Raw genomic sequence first — 21,231 nt, 5'->3', positions numbered from 1 at the left:
CAAATAAAACTTAATAACTAATTTTTTTTCCAAGCACATTTTACCAATTCCAAACCACATCAATCTTAATAACTACTATTGATTTTGTATTTATTCATTTATAAGTGATATATGATTGTCCATGAAGGCTGGAAGTGAAAAACTCTCTTTTACAGATAAAATGAGCCAAAAAAGAGGTTTAACTCTTACTTTAAAACTTTAAAAATTATTAAATCCCCATGAGAAATATTCAAAACTAATGCAATACAGAAATTGCAAAGTTAAGGCATGACCATTGGACAGCAAAATGCTCACTGGGTCAGCGGGGTCAGAAAAAACAGGTGGAGAAGAAAAGAAATGAGTTAATGTGTTTTTCCATCTACACCTTTATTTGAAAATGTTATACAACGTCAAAAAAGACTCAGACAATTGTATAATGTTCAAGATTAGAAATCCTGTGGGTTATTAGAAAAGTTGTTATTAGACAAAAAAAAAAAAAGTTTATAAATGAATAAATTTACTGTATTTAACCTGAGTAGGTTAGTATACAATCAGCAAGTCAAATAATTTTATCATTATTTTATTCTTAAAAAAGAAAAATTCCTAAAAAGAAAATAAATGTTCTTAAGACAATATTTGAGATATCTTTTTATAATTTCACTTAAACTTCTCATTTATATTTAGAACGTTCTTAAATTTGGTTTTGTTAAGAAGATAATCATGAATCTAGTTCCAAAAAAAAAAAAAAGGCAACAGTGTCAAGAACTGTAGGAGTTTTCTTGGAACTGATCTACTGTTACAGCACATCAGGTTAATAATTACGACCTGACACACCTCACACAAATGTAATATTTGTGTGGGAATATTCATCAGAAGAATGTAGTTAAGTTGAATGTGAGAGTTACAGAGAACAGTCATTTGTAATCTTTTAACAGTACTCACGTAAAGATCTATGTTCATTTTATGATCATATTTAGCTTATACACTGTGTATAGATATTAAATAGGAGTTTTATTGATGTTTATCATTTTGGATCTGCTTTTTTATTCTTTAAATTATTTTGTTTGTCTTTAGGGTCTCCTGGCCCAATGTTTTTGGTTTGTTTGAGAGTTTCACTAGTATTTATAACATTTTATGGAAGATATCGTTAGTAAGTAACATGCTTGTATTGTCTGGAACTTTATAATCATTACAAAAATGACAAACAAAAATATAAGCAAAGCATTAAAGAAAAGTGCAGGCCATCCTAGTTATATGTAGTTCAGTAAGGTTGGTAATTTTAAGGTGTAATTTGTGTTTTATTGCACTTTTGTCAAATTATACGCTGTCAGGCAAAGCTGCTTGCACCTTTACTGTTTGGCTTTCACAGATCCTATGCTGGGTTGTACAGTCAAATTTAAAAACTGAAGTATTGTACACTTAACTACTTAAACGTGGCATGTATACATTTTTCACAGATCGCTAAATTGTAACAAAAAGTGCAACATTGATAAATGTCATTTGTTTTTTAATTGTTTAAAAGTTCAGATGGTTGTGGTTATGGTAGTGGGAAATATTTTTGCTGTGAAATTTAACAGAATAAACATGCATATGGTTAGGCATGATGTGTTGCTTTAGTTATTTGCTGTAAGATTTGTGCATTTTTAGGAAAACTTCTAAAAGAGGCCCGCATCAGTGGCTGCGATACCTTATCTCTTCATCACAACATCGCTTGTAGTTCCTGAATAGTAAAGGTAAAATAGAAAAATCGTTTTTTCGGTTCCTCTTGTGCTGCACTATATTTGAACTTATCTGGCCTGCATGTCTGCACGAATGTCTCAAATTAACTTTGTTCTTGTTGCTTGTTTTGTGCACATGTAGTAATTTACAATGTTAGAAATTTATTAAACAGGATTAAACTGTCCAAGTCATTTGATGGAATAAAGCTAATCATAAATAGCATACTCAAAAAAGAAAAAAAAAGATCCTTCTGTTAATATACAGATTTTATTCATAGTAATTCTGAAGAAAATCACATATCCCGCATATCCTCATTGAATATATGGAGTGAGATCATCTGTATTTTATCTTTCCTTCAGTTAGATTGATGTTAAAAAAAATTGCATTTCAGAAATATTAAGACAAACTGGTGGTTCAGTGAGAAAACAATTATACAGCAAAGAGGCAGTGCCTAAGATTTCTAAAAAGAAAACCTGTGCTTTTTCATAGTAAAAGAGGAAGTAAGGAAAATAGAAAAAAGTGCAGTGTGAGGTTAAATGCAAATAAAAATCTTCTGCAGAGTGAAGCCAGAGTAGATTTGTCTAGAGTCTCTACAATGGGTGTGCATGACTCCAATTCCTTGTGCTTCTGGTGGAGATTTACACTGGTTTTAAGTATCTGCAATATCGTTTTTACTATTATACATAAACGCTGCTTAACCATCGAGGAACATCTGCTCAGAGAAATGCCCATGACTCCAAACTGCTACCATTATCCAGGAAGGGGTCTATACGCAGACTGCAATATTATAGACCTGCGCACTGATCTGGCAGAGGTAGGCCTTGAAGTTAGATCCCTTTGTATTGTCGGTGATATTTTAAGCATTCCTGCTGATGCCTTTTCACACTTACCTTCTTTGGAGGTCCTTCAAATAGATGGGACAAGACTGGAGAGGGTTCAATCTGGTGCCTTTTCAGGACTCCCCAATCTGAAGCATTTGTCGTTGCTTTTCAGTGATGCAATTTGTAGGTCTGTCACCATGGAAGCTCTCGCATTCGCTGGTTTGTCTAATTTGGAGGAGTTGACACTGAGAGGTCTTAAGTTAATCAATGTATCCAGCAGTATATTTGATCCGTTGGTTAACGTAACCAGACTAGAGATTAGCAGAACTTGTGCACAGGACCTTAGTGATATTTTCTGTTACCTTCCGGATGGAATGTCCCATCTGAAGGACCTGAGTGTGATAGACAGTGGGATTTCAACAATTCAGACCAAAGGATGTCCAGGGGGATCAAAGACATGGCCTGTGACTGTCCTCTCTGGGATTCAAAACCTTTATCTAACAGGGAACAGTATCAAAATCATTCGAGCTAACTCTCTAGTTGTGTTTCAGAACCTCTCCAGCCTTTTTTTGGAGTTCAAAGGCAAGTCGCTGGATAGTATTTGGGAGTCTGGGATTGGAAAAGTCAATGAGTTGAGTTTGACAGGAAATGTAATGAAAAAATATTCAACAAACTTCAAAGATTTGTGTCATCTGGTCACCCACCTTAATCTTCAATCCCTCAGCCTCATTTTTACATCAACAGACAGATTGGCTGCGGAGGACTTAAAGGAGTGTGGGACAACTTTGACAAAGTTATTCATCAGCATATCAGAAGTAGGCCACCTGGACTTCAGTTTCTGGACAGGTCACATTGGTTTTCAAGCACTGCAAATGTCCTATATGAAGTTGACAGATGTTCCATTCTGTGTTGCTGTGAATGGGACTGTCTGGTCCTTAACTTTGCTGGACCTCACCGGAAACTCAATTTCAGAAGTTGGCAGAGACCAGTTTGCATGTATGCCTCTTCTCGAGCAGCTCTTTCTCAGCTATAATAGCATAAAAACCCTACAGCGGTGTGCATTTCGTGGTTTGCATCGCCTCAAAATTCTCAAAATTGATTCGAATAAGATCTCACAGCTTACTGCGAAGGATTTCAGATCCCTTAAGGCTTTGCAGGTCCTGCATATCCATAAGAACATCATTGAGACTATTGAGGACGGAACATTTCAGGATCAGCAGGAGCTTCGCGAGCTGACACTGGGTAGACTGGAGTATATTTACGAGTTGCATCTAAATAGGATTTTTTACGGATTTCCACCGAAAATACAGCGACTAAGTATTGATGCACATTATGGAACTACTTTTTACCTGGGACATACATCACAGCCTGAGGGAACATTTGTTTTGGAGCTAAATGGAGACAGACTGGATTTTGCTGACTGTAATACTACGGTCTTTACAGCAGTTCGAGAGCTGAACGTGATTTGCACCCTTTTCATATGCAAGACTGACTTCATGGCACCTTATTTCCCAAACCTGGAGTCTTTTGAGATCTCAGGAGGAGCTGAACGAGCGCCTCTCATTAACACTAAAATCAGTACTCTGCACCGTCTCAAGCGTCTCAAGCTCATCAACCTAATCTTTTCTAACTCTACAGATGCTGAAAGCATCTTCTGGAACCTAACAAGACTCCAGATTCTAGTGCTGGTAAACTGCCATCTGAGTTTCCTGACCGAGAGTATGTTTAAAGACCTGACGTCTCTCCAGCTGCTTCGTATCTACAGCGACAGTCCTCTGGTCTTGATTGATGGCATGTTCGAAGTTCTTCCAGCACTTACAGCATTTGTTCTTGATAAAGTGGATTTCCAGTGCAGTTGTGAAAATGGCTGGATTCTAGACTGGGCGGAGAGCACGGAAAAAGTGCAGGTGATCTACTTGCAGATGCAGAAGTGTATCTGGCACTATCAGAAACTCAACTTCTTGGCGACCATGGAGAAGCTGTGTCATACTCACGAGCAGTACATCTGCTATTTAGCCACAGCTGGAAGTGTTTGTCTTCTGCTGTTGGCAGCCGCTGGTTATCGCTTTGCTCGCTGGCCTTCTGTAGTCCTCTTCTTCCGCCTGAGAGGATGGGTGGAGAGGAGGTTTGGTAGGCAGTGGCACAGGAGGATGAGACGCATCGAGGGGGCTGATGGGGAGATAGAGGAGATGCGGTATGATGCCTTTGTGTCTTTCTGTAGCCGTGATGAGGCCTGGGTCCTGGGGGAGATGGCTCCTCGGCTGGAGGAACAAGGGAACCCGAGACTGAAGCTGTGTTTGCACCACAGAGACTTTGAGGTGAGGTTGAAATGAAGTTCTATTTGATCTTCTGAATATAAATAAGTTGAAGTAGTTGAGTTGTTGTTTTCATAAGTGTTATCCATCAAGAAAAATAAACAAAATCTTGTGAAACATCTTTTAGGTGGGTAAAGACATCATGGACAACATCACTGAGAGTATCCACAGCAGTCAGTGCACTGTTTGTTTGATCAGTCGGCGGTATCTGCGCAGTAACTGGTGCAGTCTGGAGATGCGAGTGGCCACACACCGGCAGCTGGAAGAGCAGAAACACCGTCTCATCCTCATCTTCCTCGAACACATCTCTCCTTTTGAGCTTTCTGCTTTTCATCGGTAATTAGGGCAAGATGGGAGAAGATGCCCCACTTAAGAACAATGTGCATTTACTGTGAAACTGAAACATATTCAGAGATGAGTTTATTATTAGTGTAAACTTCATATGATTTTTATATAATTTAAAAGTTACACTTTTAATTTACTAAATCAAATATTGTATTCATTTTCTCATTTTATAAACAGTGTAAATACTTTATCATTCCTTTCCATAGTTTGGCCAGACTGGTGAGATCACGTACCTATCTGGACTGGCCCGAGGATGAAGGCGACAGAGTGCATTTCTGGGATCGTCTAAGGAGGAACATTGCTGAGGAAGACACGGTGAGTACAGAGAAGCAGCAGGAAATGACACTGAGGTTGGAAAGATACAAAATCACTTCAATAGCTCAAGCATCTAAGCTGATGCTTCAAGAAAGAATCATGTTACAGGTGTTCAGTTTGAAATAATATCTGAATTGTTTTACAGGAAGCTTCTTGAAACTACACCTGGTGCGGTCCTGCTTGAACACAAGGACAGCTGTTAAAGAGCAATTAAACAAATCTTATTACTTATTATCTTATTATAAAAAATAAAAAAAAACTTGTTACACTTAAAAATATGATGCTTATCAGTGTTAATTCATGAGAATGGAGTAACTAGTTGATTCCATATGTTCATACTTTTTTAAATTTGTCACTGTATGATATTTAATCCTAATTATTAAACGTAATTATTCAATTCATAAAACGAATAAATTGTACTCATCACTTTTTTTTTTTTTTACCAATGTCTGAACATAAATTTACATTGTGCTACACAGAGTGCATATGTAAAACATATTTGAGTTCATAAACACTCGAGCGTAAAGGCAAACAGCCCACCATTGGTGCTACATTTTTAAAATAGAAATATTTTCAGTTCCCATTATGAATGTTCATTTATATTTTCATTTCTACTATACCACTAAAATGTTTAAATTCTTGTAGACAAACAAGTTGTTTGTATGTATGAATTTCTTTACAAACTTAAAATTCCTCCTCCTGTTACCTTCTGTTGATGTGCTCTGTTTTACTGTAATATCTTAGCAAGAACATTAATAATTTGCAAGAATTTGAGTTTTGGATGTAAATCTGGCAATACCTTAATCCAAGTACTAGAGGGCGCTGTTACACAGAGAGGCTTGCTCTCTCTCTCTCTCTCTCTCTCTCTCTCTCTCTCTCTCTCTCTGATTCATGCTTAAATAAACTATAACCTGATTAAGCACTATTAACCAGCATATTTACACAGGGAGTTTATAGTTTAAGTCTTTTCTCCAGTGATATTTTTGATGAAAATCACAAAACCATGATTAAAACATCAACATCTGGCTTTTGTTTAATTTGCGCTTTGTCATAAATGCCATTTGACTGAACACTCTTTGCAGCTCATAACACAAACAAGATCATTCCAAGCTGTTTTGAGCCCTCCAAAAATGTGCATTGGCAAAACTACTATAAATCAACGCCTTTTTGTTTAAAAAAATAAATAAAATTATACCAGGAGGGTAGGATAGTAGTTTTGTTTTGTTTTGTCAGCCAATCAGTTAATCCCTGTAATGATGTCATCTATAAAGGTGATTTGCAATACGGTTCTAAAACCATAAATCTTTCAAGAAGAGCTTCTCACATCTGCGCTTGCACAATACATTTTCTGGCATGGAAACGTCAGAAGTTACACCTATGAAGTTGAGCAATGTTCTTTACAACTTTGAAAACTGGGAGAAAATATTAAGTAAACAACTGCCTAATAAAAGATATTAGATTATATACAAGTTTGTCATTAAGATATATTATAGATTATGTTGTATAATTATTATCACTATTATTTTTTTTTTTTTTTTTACAATTATGTTAAGCAGGAACTAGAGGTATTAGGATTTAGGCTCGATTTGTAGGTGTGTCCTGTTTCACAACTTGTGCTAATCATGGTTTTAACAGTGTTTGCTTGATACAGTGTGCTAGATTTTACATCCAGAACAATATTCTATTCCTGTCAAGACTTATCTTAGTCCCAAAATACAACCCATGGTGGCTACCCATGTTTTTAAATAGTTTACTAAGATGGTAGTTAGCCGTAAATCCTAATATGTGTTTTCTGACTGGTTAGATATGCTATCCATGTTATATGAATGACCTCATATTCTAAATAAAACAAACAAATCGGTAAATAAAAAATTAAACGATAATAAAACTAGGAAAAAGAAGGGAAGTTGCGCCTCGGCAGGTCGGATAGATTCAGCCAGTAGAGGGCCTAAACAGAATATTTACATTAACATGTAAAAGAAAACATTTATTTTATTTGACCTTTTTAATGTTTCTAGTTTTGACTTTATAAACCATTGAACTTTTGCTTTGTGATTAAAGTTTTAATGGCACTTACAGCCAGAAATTCTGTTGCATTGTCTGGCAATAATTATGATGGCAAACAATGCTACTCAAAGGCAAACAAAACCTACATTAATGTTGCATAGTACCAACCAAACACAGAGACTGTGGGCTTAGTGAACAGGGTGGAGGAGAATCACTGGACTGTGAGGGTTTGTCTTGGTAACTGGAAAGCACATGTTTCTGATAATTGTGTTCTGGTATGCTGTGCGCCCCGCAGCACAGCTTTCTCTCTCACATAGCTGCATTCTTTCTCTCTTCCGCCCTCACGTATGCACAAACATAACTTCATGCTGCAGAAAGAAAGTTACACAGAAAAGAAAACATTTTAAATGTATATTTTGATCAATGTGGCAAAACATGTTGGCTAGAAACTCGGAAAAACGTATCTGACTAAGCTCTCAAGGTGTGGCTGGATGATGATCTCACTATGCTAGTCTCACAAAGCTTTTGTGCAACAATCAACTGCATGCTCCTACTTGTGACTGGCACACACTCACTCACAGGTCATTCAGACACGGGCCATGCAGTAGGCACAGAACTCACTGCAATAAATCAGACAGCAGAAAATGGCTGTAGATGGTTAGAAGAAAAACAAATGAAGTGGTATTATTCACTTCCTAAACCTCTTCTCACCTCTCACCTCATTTTCCAACGTGGTTATGACAGTACGCTTTCAGGGGAGTTATGTCCGCACAACACCTCTGAGTAATATATCCTGTTTTCCCCACCCATAAAGTTCTGGGTATACGCCCAGTGATTTGATGGGAAAAAAAAGCAACTTGGGAAGACTGGAATTCGCAGAAGAGGCATTTTTATAGGCATTGTACTGGCTTAAGTGAGAAGAGGCAAGAATCAGCAGAAGAAAAGTTTCCTCACAAAACTAGGTAAGCATTCCAATTTGATCTTAAGAGGTTTGTAGGACAGCCCTATTGTTTATTTGATGAGATTTGTCGGTTTAGAATAAAATAAGATGTTTTGTTCTGGATATTATAAAAATTTTTACTTAGGTTTTTCTGTGTTTAAGGATATTCATCATTAAGCTTGTTTTGTTTCGTAATCCCTGCTGAAAAGGGCGTTTTCTGGTCTGTTTGCTGTTTTTTATGGAAGTTGAAGGCACTTTTCAGCTGGTCAAACTGGTCTGGTAGCTGGTTTTAATGTGCTTGAACTGTGGAACACAGAACTTTGGCATCAAGTTAACTGGGTTCCATAAATAAGCTTTCGTGCCCAATGCAAATGTGTCACTTTCCGTTTAATCCCACTCTCTGCGTGCATATTTCAGCCCTAACGCGCGAGCGTGGGCTCACTTGTCCGCTGACTACAAGAAGCCGATCCGATTCCTTATAGATGTAATGCAAGCCCTTCTCCCTTTACACCAAAAAAGAAACCAGAAACCTGGTATTTATTAATTCAGAACGTTTTCTCAAAGCGCACGCGTGCAAATCCTCCGTGTGAGGTGAATAGATTCGCTGCTTATTATGCGCCGTTTGCTGTGATAAGCCCTGCAGTCGACCTCACGGGAGTTTGGGGGAAAGGCACTCGATCCTTAACCGGACGAAGCACGACCTCAATGTGTCAGCGGCGACCAGAACTAGGCTACGTTAATTATGAATACAGAGATAAGACAGCAACGGTGGGAGCTGTCTGATAACCCAGAGAGCTCGAGACATCTTGTTCACCGTTACCTTCAAGTGCTGACAGCTTTGTACAAGCTGAGGAAATGATTCACACCTCTACGTTTACATACATACACTGGAAAAACGAACACCGCCACTAAATAAAAACTATTCTTAAAGGGACACTCCCAAAATTAAATTGCGTCATCATTTACGCACCCTCAAGTTGTTCCAAATGTATCTCTCTGTCGTCCTTCACTTCACTGTAGAAAAAGATGATTGATATTACATATTAATATTACAATTCATAAATTCTCCAAAATGAGTAATGAGTACAGTTAATGATTTACAGCTATATTTAGCTATAGAAAGGATATCTAATAGCCTAATGAAATAACAGTTATATTAGGTATCAGATCATTCAGTCATGTTAGGGCAATGAGTTAACTGTGAGAGCTGTAAGTAAAAATGATCTTGTGGGAACAAGAATATATTAAAGAAATAAGAGCTGTGAACCACCTGCCCACACAAGTGCAACAGTTTATGTGAGAGCTGAACACGAGATATGCGAACAAAGCCTTATTCTTTCAGTCACATTCTCAGCCTCATTCTATACATTTTCATCTAGTGATGGTTGCAAGTTTGACATTTTTCAGTAACATCAGGAAACAAGGGCAAACTACAAGTAGCCTGGAGGGACATCTAGAGGAGCAAGAATGGAATGCAGTTCATTGAAAAAAAAAAAAGAAAAAAAAAATGAGGAGAGCACACTAATAGATGTGATTTCGCTACTATTGCATTTTTATTTGCCCAGTGATCAGAAAAATCATTCAGTTGACCTTGTTTAGCGTAGACACCATAGGTTTTATTCACAGTGATTAGTGAGCATTTTTTATTTATTTGGGAACCTACCGAACTTGCCATGCTATAAGCTTAATGATTTTAAATAAGCCTAGCTACTGTATACTACAGTCAAGCTACTGTTTTGAACTGCAAACAGTTAAGGGGGAATTAAAAAAAAAAAAAAACTTTTTAAACCAAATTGACCCGTTAGCTCTTTGCAGTACATTTTCAAAACAGTAGACTGCAGTATAGCTTCTTCAAAATACTGAAGTAGGCTATCCTTCAAGAATTATATATAGCTTCACTAAATATGGCACAGACACAATGAATGATTTTGATTGAATGAACGACAGAGAGATACATTTGGAACAACTTGAGGGTGCGTAAATGATGACGCAATTTAATTTTGGGAGTGTCCCTTTAAGAATTTTTATTTAGTGGCGGTGTTCGTTTTTCCAGTGTATGTATGTAAACGTAGAATAAGAAGCTTGTTCTCTGTCTCTTCATGAGGTGTGAATCATTTCCTCAGCTTGTACAAAGCTGTCAGCACTTGAAGGTAACATATAGGTAATATATATATATATATATTAAACTCTCTTCCCCCCCATCATTTGCGACAAATGCGACCTCGGAAGGATGCAGCCTTCTGTTTGAGCATTGGCCAAAATGTGCAGAGCTTTGGCCCTCCAGGAATTTAGTTTGGACCAATGCGATAACGGTATCATTTTCAAAACTTGCACTTTGAAACTCATTTTCAAGTTTTTATTTTCATGCCCCCAATATGCTATTGTTGTATATATAAATGGCCAAAACGCATAAAAAGTTTTCAGTTTTTAGTTGAAAATGGTGTTGTGTAAGAGAGAGGCCCATTTAGGATGACTCAATTTACAATAATGATTCAGACTGTCCAACAATATGAGATGGGACTATTTAAAATGAACTGATTCACTAAAATAAATTGCATTTTTCAGCACTACGAATAACAGAGGGGAGCATTTTGGACAAATCAATTCACAATAATAATTCAGACTTTCCAATGATATTTGGTTGAGGTGACCCTTACCAAAAAGTAGTATACTTCAAGTTTATTTTATTAAGTATACTTAAGTAAAGTTTAAGTATATTTTTAAGTATACTTTATGTAGCAAGTATACAAATATTAGTGTTCTAGTAATACAGTATACTTGTAAATACTCCTTGGGACTAAATTGGCCCACTTTCTAGTATATAAAAGTATACATTTAAGTATACTTTAAGTATAACAGTAGCAAACATTGAGTACACAACTAGTTTACCTCTATCTTTGTAGTTTGTACTGCAATTATACTAAAAGTGAACTTATAGGTATACTGATAGTTTACTAATTAAATACTTTGTACACTTTGAAGTATAGTCTCAGTAAACTACTAGTTTAGTAGTTTTATACTGCAAGTATACTCATACGTATACTCATTCTTTAAGTGAACTTTACATCATACTTTAAGTATACTACTATGTCCCTATTTAGGTTTTAAGTTGTATATATTTTGTTATATGAATATCTGAACATACAAAACATCCAAAGAAAGAACAGGGTATCAAAAACATTTTATTCTAGCTTCATGCATTTTTTTTAAACACTTTAATGTGGGTAAGTTTCATAAAAAAATAAAGAAATAACATTTTGAACAAAAAGCTGAAAAAAGACTATGAATTGGATTCAGAAAGATAATCAAAACATAGAGTCAATGAACACCTGAAAGCTTGACTCTAATTATTATTATGGCATTTTATTCCATAATGTTACAGTTTTGATGCTGATTCATGTCAGATGATTGTGTTAGATTACATATGTTATCTGTTGTTTCTTTTTCATCTTCACTTGTGTTTTTTTGGAAATTCTGTACAGAAGATGTGTAATAGCGCCGTCTACCGTATAACAATGAAAACACGGATTCTAGGAGCTCAAGCATAGTTCAAATATATTTAGACTTTTTGTAAGAATAAGTCAAGTATACTTAAATGTCATAGTAGTACATATAGCCCATTTCTGAGAAGTACATACAAAATAAACTAAAAGCATACTTTCCTATTTTTAAAAGAAGTATACTAATAGCACACTTGAATAAACTTATTTTTTGTAAGGCGAGTGCGTTTGTTTATTCCTTTAGCTCAGCATTTAGTCCTGTTACAATGCTACTTTTTGGGTAAATTAACTAATTATTGGAAAAGCATATCAGGCCTATAAAATCATCTGTTGTTCACTCTGATAAAAAAAAGTAACAAATTCAGCTTGTATCGTCACTACTTTGATAATTGCTCTCCAGCAATTGAAGCTGTTTTGTTTAGAATTTTGTGGCATCAATTGCAGTGACTTTTTGAGTGGTTTTAGTTCTCGTTTCCATTTGGCAGCTGGCATGTACTGCAAAGGTTCATGGGTTTGTTGACTTCTGAATTTCACAGCTTCCCATTACATGACAGTTTGTTTGGGTCCCTTGGGACTAATCACTAGGAGCACCTATCAATCAGCCTGTCTGATACTTCTGCTTTAGTCTGACCAAGTCTGAGCTTGAGTAACACCTAATGAGCACATCTCATTTAGAACAATGACAACATTTTCTTTTTTAAGACAAGGACGGCAAACACAAGCCTTTCACAGCTAAACATATGACTTAATACAAATAAAATCTGTCTTTCCACAGCCACAAATACAGTAATTCAAAACCACACTGGTTGCTCATAAGAGAGAGAGAGAGGATTAATAACCATGATTATCAGTAAATTTCAGCAGGTCTTCCTCCTGTAATTTTCACCCAAGCCCTGTTCAGGCTTCTCTCTCTCTCTCTCTCTCTCTCTAATTAGGTTAATAGAGGGCCATCAGTAATTGGGAGGACGGCAGAGCACTGGTGTAGTGTACTAATGTTAGTGGTGTAGTGTAAGTATTCAGGTGTGACGTCTGTCAGATGGAAGATTTACCTGAAAGGGGTGGCCTATAGAATTACCCATACGTCACACGCACATTAAAATCACATAATTTTGTGCGTGCATGTGAGTGTTGCAGCTCATCTCAATGGAAAATTAAGGCCTTGTTCAGACAGGCAGCAAAATCTGATTAATAGATACACTAGGGATGCATCTTTTTTTTTTTCATTGTTATAATTTTTTAAATTCACAAACTAGTATAGAATTTCAATATCAGCCATTCATCAATATTGTCCAGAACTTTTTTTTATATACAGTATGTATTATGTTGTATGTATTACCTTGTTATTATTTGTGAAATTTGCCTGCAAAATATGAATGAATAAAGTTTTGAAGTAAATCCTACACCTTTTTTTTTCAGTGTATACAGTATGTAATTGGTGTTTTACTGTACCTTGTGTTTGTTATGGATAAGCTTGTTAAATGTCACTGGAAGGAAACCCAAATTAGATCATTAATTATTTGTTAGTGTCAAATAGGAGATAGGATCTACAGTACAAGAATATGAAATGCAGTAGGCTACACTTTACTGCTTTATTTTATGTGTCAGTAGAGAAGGTAAAAAGGGGTATTAATGCAAGAGGAGAGGCCTGTGTGAGTGGGCATCCTTCAAAGAGTGTGTATGGGCTTTTGTGTTTGTATGTTGTTGGATGAGAGAGAGAGTATAACAGACATGTAGCAGGCAACCCCAGCGGTAATGTGAGCCTGTGGCATGAGTGGATCAAATGTCCGTTTAAGATCACAGGTTCCATTGTCTTGTGGTATACACTCTACAGCTCCACACACTCCTCCTCTACTCTTCTCTCCCGCCTCCCTTCGTCGTGCTCTTTATTTATTCTAGCATCATCCCTCTCCTCAGGTCACTCATTTTCCAGTGCCTGACCTTCCTTCAGTCATCCCACTACTAAAATCTCACTTACTCCATCCTAAAAATAGATATTGCAGTAAAAATTTTACCCAACCGCTGGGTCAAAACAACCCAACTACCTTGAAATTTCCTCTTTAATTGTTTGCCTTTCTTTGTAATTATTTGTGAAATTGACCTGCAAATTCGAAGTGAAAATCATTTCAAAGTAAACTCTACACCAATGTTTTGAGGTATACATATAGTGACAGGATGAAAACTGAATCTTTGTTAATAATGTATGTTCTTCTCTCCTTTATACAGTTACAAATATGGAGGGTGCCATTAAAACAGTTGTCATGCAGTTCCTGTCTTCAGCACGGGGAAAAGAGAGCCTGGGCGGGAAGAACTTCCAAAAGTTAGTCCAGAGTCAGCTGGGAAACATCCTGAGTGTAAGTAACAAATCTCTCATTTTGCTCCATTTAGTTGACACATAACATGTCCATGGACTACAAGATAAAGATTTTAGCCTCAAGGTATACATGTATAAGTGAGTATGTTTGTTAAATAATTCTTTAATCACCCTTTTGCCTTCATTGGTTTATTTTAGGTGGTCCTGTCATGTGACAATTAAATTAAAAGGACAAATATTTCATAATCTCTCAATTAATATGAGGTCATAAGTGCTGCATGCATAATAATTATAAAATAATTAGCTAAATTAATTAAAAGTAAAAGTAGTTTCAGATGAAGTATAGCATGCCGCACTACAGAACAAAAAAAATTCAAGACTGCACTTTGTTGGCTGTCTGTGTGTGTGTGTTGTTGTTTTGGTTTTTTTTGGACTAAGCTTGATTGGGCAATGCTAAATTGTTAAGGATTTCACACTCTCTCTGTCTCTCTCAGGACACTGACAGCTCTTCAGCAGTGAAGGACATGATGAAAGGCCTGGATGACAACCAGGACGGGAAGGTCAGTTTCCAGGAGTACCTGACGCTGGTGGGCTACCTGGCCAACTCAGTGAGTGAGCAGAAAGCACAGAGCAGCGCAGCCGGGGGACCATAAGAAGCCCAAAAAGCAATGATGACACTTGGGTTGATAACACTGACAATCATTTGTAATGCTGGAGTCTTGCACCAGTAATGAGAGACTGGGGCTAGTTGTCACATTTTTTACTTATTAAAAAGTTTTCAAGGTGGCTTGCTTTAAAAAAAAAAAAAAAAGAAAAAGGTCAAACCATTATTTTGGCCAAAACACACTGTATTAATAAATTGTGTAAAATTACCATAGATTTACATACATAACAAAACACAACTCCTTAGCCCTTGTGACTTCCTGTTGTAACAACTAGCCCTGGTCTCCAATGCAAAATAAAACCTGCAATGATCTGAAAACACTTTAAAATCTCTGAAATTACAATGAAATTATAAATCTGTTTACATGTACTCGCATTAATGAATTTATAAAACAATGTCTGACCCGTTGCCATATACAAGTGCTAAATCAAGTAACTTTTTGTTGCATAAGTGTTTGCTTTTTTGGTATTTTTGCTTTCCATATAAACAGGTTTTCATTTCTAAGCTCACATGCTTTTATATATGATTGAATTGTTTTACTGGGAACAAAATATGCTTGATTAGTGCTTAAAACAAGGCATACCTGACAAATGCAAGCCATCAAATATACTAAAAACATAGTCAATGTCAATGTTGTACACATCAGATTTGTCCATTTAAAAAAGTGAAATTTTACACGACTGGAGAAATGTTTTTGTATAACCTTTCAATTAAAATATGGAAATAATGACAAAATTTTAGTCATCCTTTAACTTTCAGACATGTAATACAAGCTAAAGGTCATGGTGTTCTGGGTACAGCCTGTGCCCCAGCATGAAGACATGTTTTCATGTGTACACATTTTGTGTGTTTGTCACTGTCCTTTGAATTTGGCCATTCGTGTGTGTTCGTGTGTGCGTGTTTGTGTGTTTTCAGTCCCAAGACTTGGCTGGCATATGTGTATGGACACCGTTTGCTTAATGATGAATTAACACCTGTGCAGCAGTATCAGGTGTGACAGGACCACTTGTAGTCAGACGCTCACTCAACACACACACACACACACACCTGAGAGATAATCAGCACCTTTAAAGACCCTTGGGTTGTTAGTAACTACATTTGTGACATGCAACCTTGTTTGGCCTGTAACATAATCAGTCCTCAGGCACCTGACCCCATTTCATCTTATGGCTTATGTGCCATTATATTAATAATTGTAGAAAAGTGCATCAAGAAATTAATTACAATTATATAGACTTATATACTTAAATGTGTTAGATAGAGATAGATAGAATTACACCAAGAAGCTTGACCAATCGCTAATTATATTATATAACCTTTAATTGCATAACTTAAATAATATAGACATCAAAATATAAAAAAGAAGTTTCTTTATATGTATAAAGCATATTTTAAAGCATAACTGCTGGTAATGTAGTATTTCTATAGCTCGGCTGATTTTCATTATAGCGATGTTTGTGTCTAAGTTACAAGTACAGCAGATAAATCATTTAGTTCGGGATGCTGAACTATCACATCTCTAAAAGTTTAATGTGACAAGCATCAGTACATATAACTAACCTTTAGGATCAAACATATCTATTTACCCAAAAGCTCTTCTTTCAGGTAAGTCCAGGTCTTCAGAACATGTTTATATACAGGTCCTTCTCAAAAAATTAGCATACTGTGAAAAAGTTCATTATTTTCCATAATGTAATGATAAAAATTCAACTTTCATATAATTTAGATTCATTGCACACCAACTGAAATATTTCAGGTCTTTTATTGTTTTAATACTGATGATTTTGGCATACAGCTCATGAAAACCCAAAATTCCTATCTCAAAAAATTAGCATATTTCATCCGACCAATAAAAGAAAAGTGTTTATACACACAAAAAAAGTCAACCTTCAAATAATTATGTTCAGTTATGCACTCAATACTTGGTCGGGAATCCTTTTGCAGAAATGACTGCTTCAATGCGGCGTGGCATGGAGGCAATCAGCCTGTGGCACTGCTGAGGTGTTATGGAGGCCCAGGATGCTTCGATAGCGGCCTTAAGCTCATCCAGAGTGTCGGGTCTTGCGTCTCTCAACTTTCTCTTCACAATATCCCACAGATTCTCTATGGGGTTCAGGTCAGGAGAGTTGGCAGGCCAATTGAGCACAGTAATACCATGGTCAGTAAACCATTTACCAGTGGTTTTGGCACTGTGAGCAGGTGCCAGGTCGTGCTGAAAAACGAAATCTTCATCTCCATAAAGCTTTTCAGCAGATGGAAGCATGAAGTGCTCCAAAATCTCCTGACAGCTAGCTGCATTGACCCTGCCCTTGATAAAACACAGTGAACCAACACCAGCAGCTGACATGGCACCCCAGACCATCACTGACTGTGGGTACTTGACACTGGACTTCAGGCATTTTGGCATTTCCTTCTCCCCAGTCTTCCTCCAGACTCTGGCACCTTGATTTCCGAATGACATGCAAAATTTGCTTTCATCCGAAAAAAAAAGTACTTTGGACCACTGAGCAACAGTCCAGTGCTGCTTCTCTGTAGCCCAGGTCAGGCGCTTCTGCCGCTGTTTTCTGGTTCAAAAGCACACGCCTGTGCACGGTGGCTCTGGATGTTTCTACTCCAGACTCAGTCCACTGCTTCCGCAGGTCCCCCAAGGTCTGGAATCGGTCCTTCTCCACAATCTTCCTCAGGGTCCGGTCACCTCTTCTCGTTGTGCAGCGTTTTTTGCCACACTTTTTCCTTCCCACAGATTTCCCTTTGAGGTGCCTTGATACAGCACTCTGGGAACAGCCTATTCCTTCGAAATTTCTTTCTGTGTCTTACCCTCTCGCTTGAGGGTGTCAATGATGGCCTTCTGGACAGCAGTCAGGTCGGCAGTCTTACCCATGATTGCGGTTTTGAGTAATGAACCAGGCTGGGAGTTTTTAAAAGCCTCAGGAATCTTTTGCAGGTGTTTAGAGTTAATTAGTTGATTCAGATGATTAGGTTAATAGCTTGTTTAGAGAACCTTTTCATGATATGCTAATTTTTTGAGATAGGAATTTTTGGGTGTTCATGAGCTGTATGCCAAAATCATCAGTATTAAAACAATAAAAGACCTGAAATATTTCGGTTGGTGTGCAATGAATCTAAAATATATGAAGGTTTTATTTTATCATTACATTATGGAAAATAATGAACTTTTATCACAATATGCTAATTTTTTGAGAAGGACCTGTACATCAATGTCATGTTGAATCATTAGATAAGCTTGAAAACATGACTGGTAACATTTAATGAAACAATTATTGATGATGAAGAAATCCATTACATGTACATTATAAAGAAAATTGCCTCATATTTTCAAATTGATTCATTGTTGACACATATAGTCACGTGTATATATATATTCATGATTCACAAACTGAGTTAACTGAGTGTCGATCAATAAAACAAAACATCGATTATGTGGCTTGTTTTCATTTGCTCAAGTTACCGTCAAACTCAGAGAACTTTCTCTCTTTCAATTACGACAATCAACATCACATTTACTCCTTTATATAACACTGTTTTCCTATTTATTCGTGCATTGTGAATGTGTAAACAGAGAGGACAAGAGGTGGGAAATAGGTAGGCAGAGACAAATGAAGGATGGATGGAGGAAGGGAGGAGGAGTGTAAGGTATGATGGGAGGAGGACCAAGTAGGTATATAAGATGCTGGCCATCACCTCCCGTCTTCACCAGCATTCATCTCTCCTCAAGGAACAGAAGAGCAACAACCTTCTAACATCAAGGTAAGCAAAAGAAAAGGATGGATGTAAGAACAGACAATAATTGTGAATTTTTTTAGAGCTCACATTTGTGCTGCCTGATGTTTCTAATGAGCTTCTGGACATGCATGCTTGGTCAGATCATGTGTTAAAGAAAACTTTAATGTAATGAGCTGCTACTGGACAAAATTCTTTAAGTTCTGTGTGGCTTGTGGCTCATCTCTGTAAAGTATCTGAGGAGGCTTTTCTTCTCCACTGAAGTTGTTTTTGCCAACACAACCCAATATGTTTATCAGTTCATCCATCAGGACAGGGCTAAGCTCAAACCGCGGGCAGTGCTTGGTTGAATATGTGTGTGTATTGAGTTGTGGGCACTGAGATTGGCTCGGATTACACTTGGCCGAGTTACTTCCTCCCCAGGTTCGGAGTGTTTTCTCCAGTTTAGGATTTCACCCTTATCAGGCGAGTCACATTTCCCTTCTGTAGTTAAGTAAAGCCCCTTATAGGATGATCTGGAAAGGGAAGGAGGGGTCAAAGCATGTTGAGCTGAGAATATATTACTGTTTCTTTTGCAATGTTTTTGGTGTTGTGGTATGAAATGAAAATTAGTCTGCCTCGTGCTTTTAAATATTTAAAAATGTGCCAGAAATACTCCCCATAACGAAAAACCTTTTGTGCATCTTTGAGTGTATTTATAAGTCTAAATACAGCTGCTCGCTACAGTAACCAACAAATCTTTCTTTCCAGAATGTCTAATGTTCTAAACTCAGAGAATGCCTCCACTCTGGAGAACGCCATGCAGCTGATGATCCAGACGTTCCACAAGTACTCTGGAAATGAGGGCGACAAATACACTCTCAGCAGACAGGAACTTAAAGAGATGCTAACGCAGGAGCTGGGCAACTACCTTGGGGTAAGGAGAAAACAGAGGGTTTTTTTTTCTTTGTGAAAGTCAAATGTTTCTGAATAACTTTAGCTGCGTCTCTCTTGATCCACAGAATGCACAGGATAAGGATGCGGTAGATAAAGTTATGGGAGACCTGGATTCAAACAATGATGGTGAGGTGGACTTCACAGAGTTCGTCATCCTTGTTGGTGCCCTCACTGTCGCCTGCAACGACTTCTTCCTCGAGTATCATGAAAAGGATGAAAAGAAGGCTGAAAAGAAATAGTAGAGTTGCATTTCTCCGAACAAAAGCCAACACGTGACCAGCAAATGATGATGAGGGGGAAATGAGGGGAGATGGGGAATATGTGTGTGTGTGTGTTTGTGTGTATGAATCTTCCTTACTGATACATAAGTTTCACATCATCTCTGCATCCACATCCTGCATCCATGCAATCCTGGGTACACAAACATGTTTCCAACCCCTGAACCTATTAGATGTATTAGAAATGAGATTGTGACATGGTCTTTGTTGAATATGTGAATATGTGTTTCTTCCTTTCTTTTGTTTTTTTAACAGTTGGAGTTGTTCATTTTAAAATAATCTCTCCGTATAACAATAAACCGCAGACTTAAAAAATAAATAAATGCAGTTGGTGTGCTTTTTTGCAGCAAGAGCAGTGGCAGGGTGTTTGTTAATGAACTGTTTTGTATCTCGTCAATGATATGAGGATGTAACAAAAATGGGTTATAATTAATGACTTTAATTAAAACATTGATGAAAATGTAACGAGAAAAAAAAACAAGACATTAACAGTAGGTCTTTTTTTATTTTAGAAAGAATGAATGTTTGGACTTATCCAATTAGTCAGTAACAAGCGAATTTCCCATACGCACAATGTAGAGCTAACTATAATAGGTTTTCAAATGAGAAGTGTAACGGAGGCCAGTGAGTAGGTGCTGTGCAGGTAAACCTCACATTTAGCCTCCTTGTTAGTGCGTCCGCCTCCCATGCCGGAGACCTGGGCTCGAAGCCCACTCAGAGCAAGGACGAGGTGTGCCGGTGAGGACCCGGGAGAGAGGGGTTACATTGGTGCCGTGACCTGGATGGGAGTGAGGTTTAGGGGGATGAGTGTAACGGAGGCCAGCGAGTAGGTGCTGTGCAGGTAAACCTCACTCCCCTGATCTCAAGAGTCATTTAGCCTCCTTGTTAGTGCATCCGTCTCCCATGCCGGAGACCCGGGTTCGTGGCCCACTCGGAGCAAGGACGAGGTGTGGCGGTGGGGACCCGGGAGAGAGGGGTTACAGAAGCACCAAACTTTATCGTGTTCTCAAATCCCGCACACATTACAATATACAGTAGGCCTATATTGTATCACACATCATGGACTACTTCTATCATAAAGTTTAGAAATAGATTACAAATACTATAACATAAAAATGAATCTGAATGGCCTAATTTTACAAAAATAGATATTTTCTCACACCATGGCCAAACAAATGTGTACAGAATTTTTTTTAGCTAATAACTCAGCAACTGTATGATAGAATCAAAATTCTTTTTATGAATTCTTCCTTTAGCAATGAAAAAGGGTACATTTAATTTTATTAATTATCGATTTAATTTAAAAAAAAAAAATTAATAATAAAAAACATTTGGTCAGATCTTCACCAAACTTTGCAGG

The 21,231-nt window shown here is 37.3% G+C and overlaps 3 protein-coding genes and 1 long non-coding RNA gene across 4 annotated transcripts; 3 read left to right on the top strand and 1 right to left on the bottom strand.

The window, feature by feature from the left end:
- Window positions 1-138: 138 nt before the first annotated feature.
- LOC109105886 (toll-like receptor 12) lies at window positions 139-5,737 on the top strand. Its single transcript, XM_042740891.1, has 4 exons — window positions 139-4,837; window positions 4,962-5,170; window positions 5,386-5,494; window positions 5,640-5,737. The coding sequence occupies exons 1-4, from the start codon at window positions 2,294-2,296 to the stop codon at window positions 5,649-5,651; spliced, it is 2,874 nt and encodes a 957-aa protein (XP_042596825.1). The 5' UTR covers window positions 139-2,293; the 3' UTR covers window positions 5,652-5,737.
- Window positions 5,097-8,122, bottom strand: LOC122139972. Its single transcript, XR_006156697.1, has 4 exons — window positions 8,081-8,122; window positions 7,670-7,869; window positions 5,413-5,524; window positions 5,097-5,231 (listed from the first exon to the last, which is right to left on the bottom strand). It is a non-coding gene; the product is annotated as an uncharacterized LOC122139972 (long non-coding RNA).
- Window positions 8,123-8,315: 193 nt separating this feature from the next.
- Window positions 8,316-15,651, top strand: si:ch211-105c13.3 (uncharacterized protein LOC325758 homolog). Its single transcript, XM_019119174.2, has 3 exons — window positions 8,316-8,463; window positions 14,165-14,292; window positions 14,747-15,651. Exons 2-3 carry the CDS (start codon window positions 14,173-14,175, stop codon window positions 14,903-14,905), a joined length of 279 nt encoding a protein of 92 aa, XP_018974719.1. The 5' UTR covers window positions 8,316-8,463; window positions 14,165-14,172; the 3' UTR covers window positions 14,906-15,651.
- A 2,858-nt stretch (window positions 15,652-18,509) lies between these two features.
- LOC109105889 (protein S100-A1-like) lies at window positions 18,510-20,190 on the top strand. Its single transcript, XM_019119176.2, has 3 exons — window positions 18,510-18,684; window positions 19,408-19,573; window positions 19,659-20,190. The coding sequence occupies exons 1-3, from the start codon at window positions 18,605-18,607 to the stop codon at window positions 19,830-19,832; spliced, it is 420 nt and encodes a 139-aa protein (XP_018974721.1). The 5' UTR covers window positions 18,510-18,604; the 3' UTR covers window positions 19,833-20,190.
- Window positions 20,191-21,231: the final 1,041 nt, after the last annotated feature.

Source organism: Cyprinus carpio, chromosome B16, assembly GCF_018340385.1.
Source record: "Cyprinus carpio isolate SPL01 chromosome B16, ASM1834038v1, whole genome shotgun sequence".
Taxonomy (NCBI): domain Eukaryota; kingdom Metazoa; phylum Chordata; class Actinopteri; order Cypriniformes; family Cyprinidae; genus Cyprinus; species Cyprinus carpio.
The sequence above is the reverse complement of the archived record's forward strand: the minus strand, read 5'-3'. Positions and strand labels throughout refer to the sequence as shown.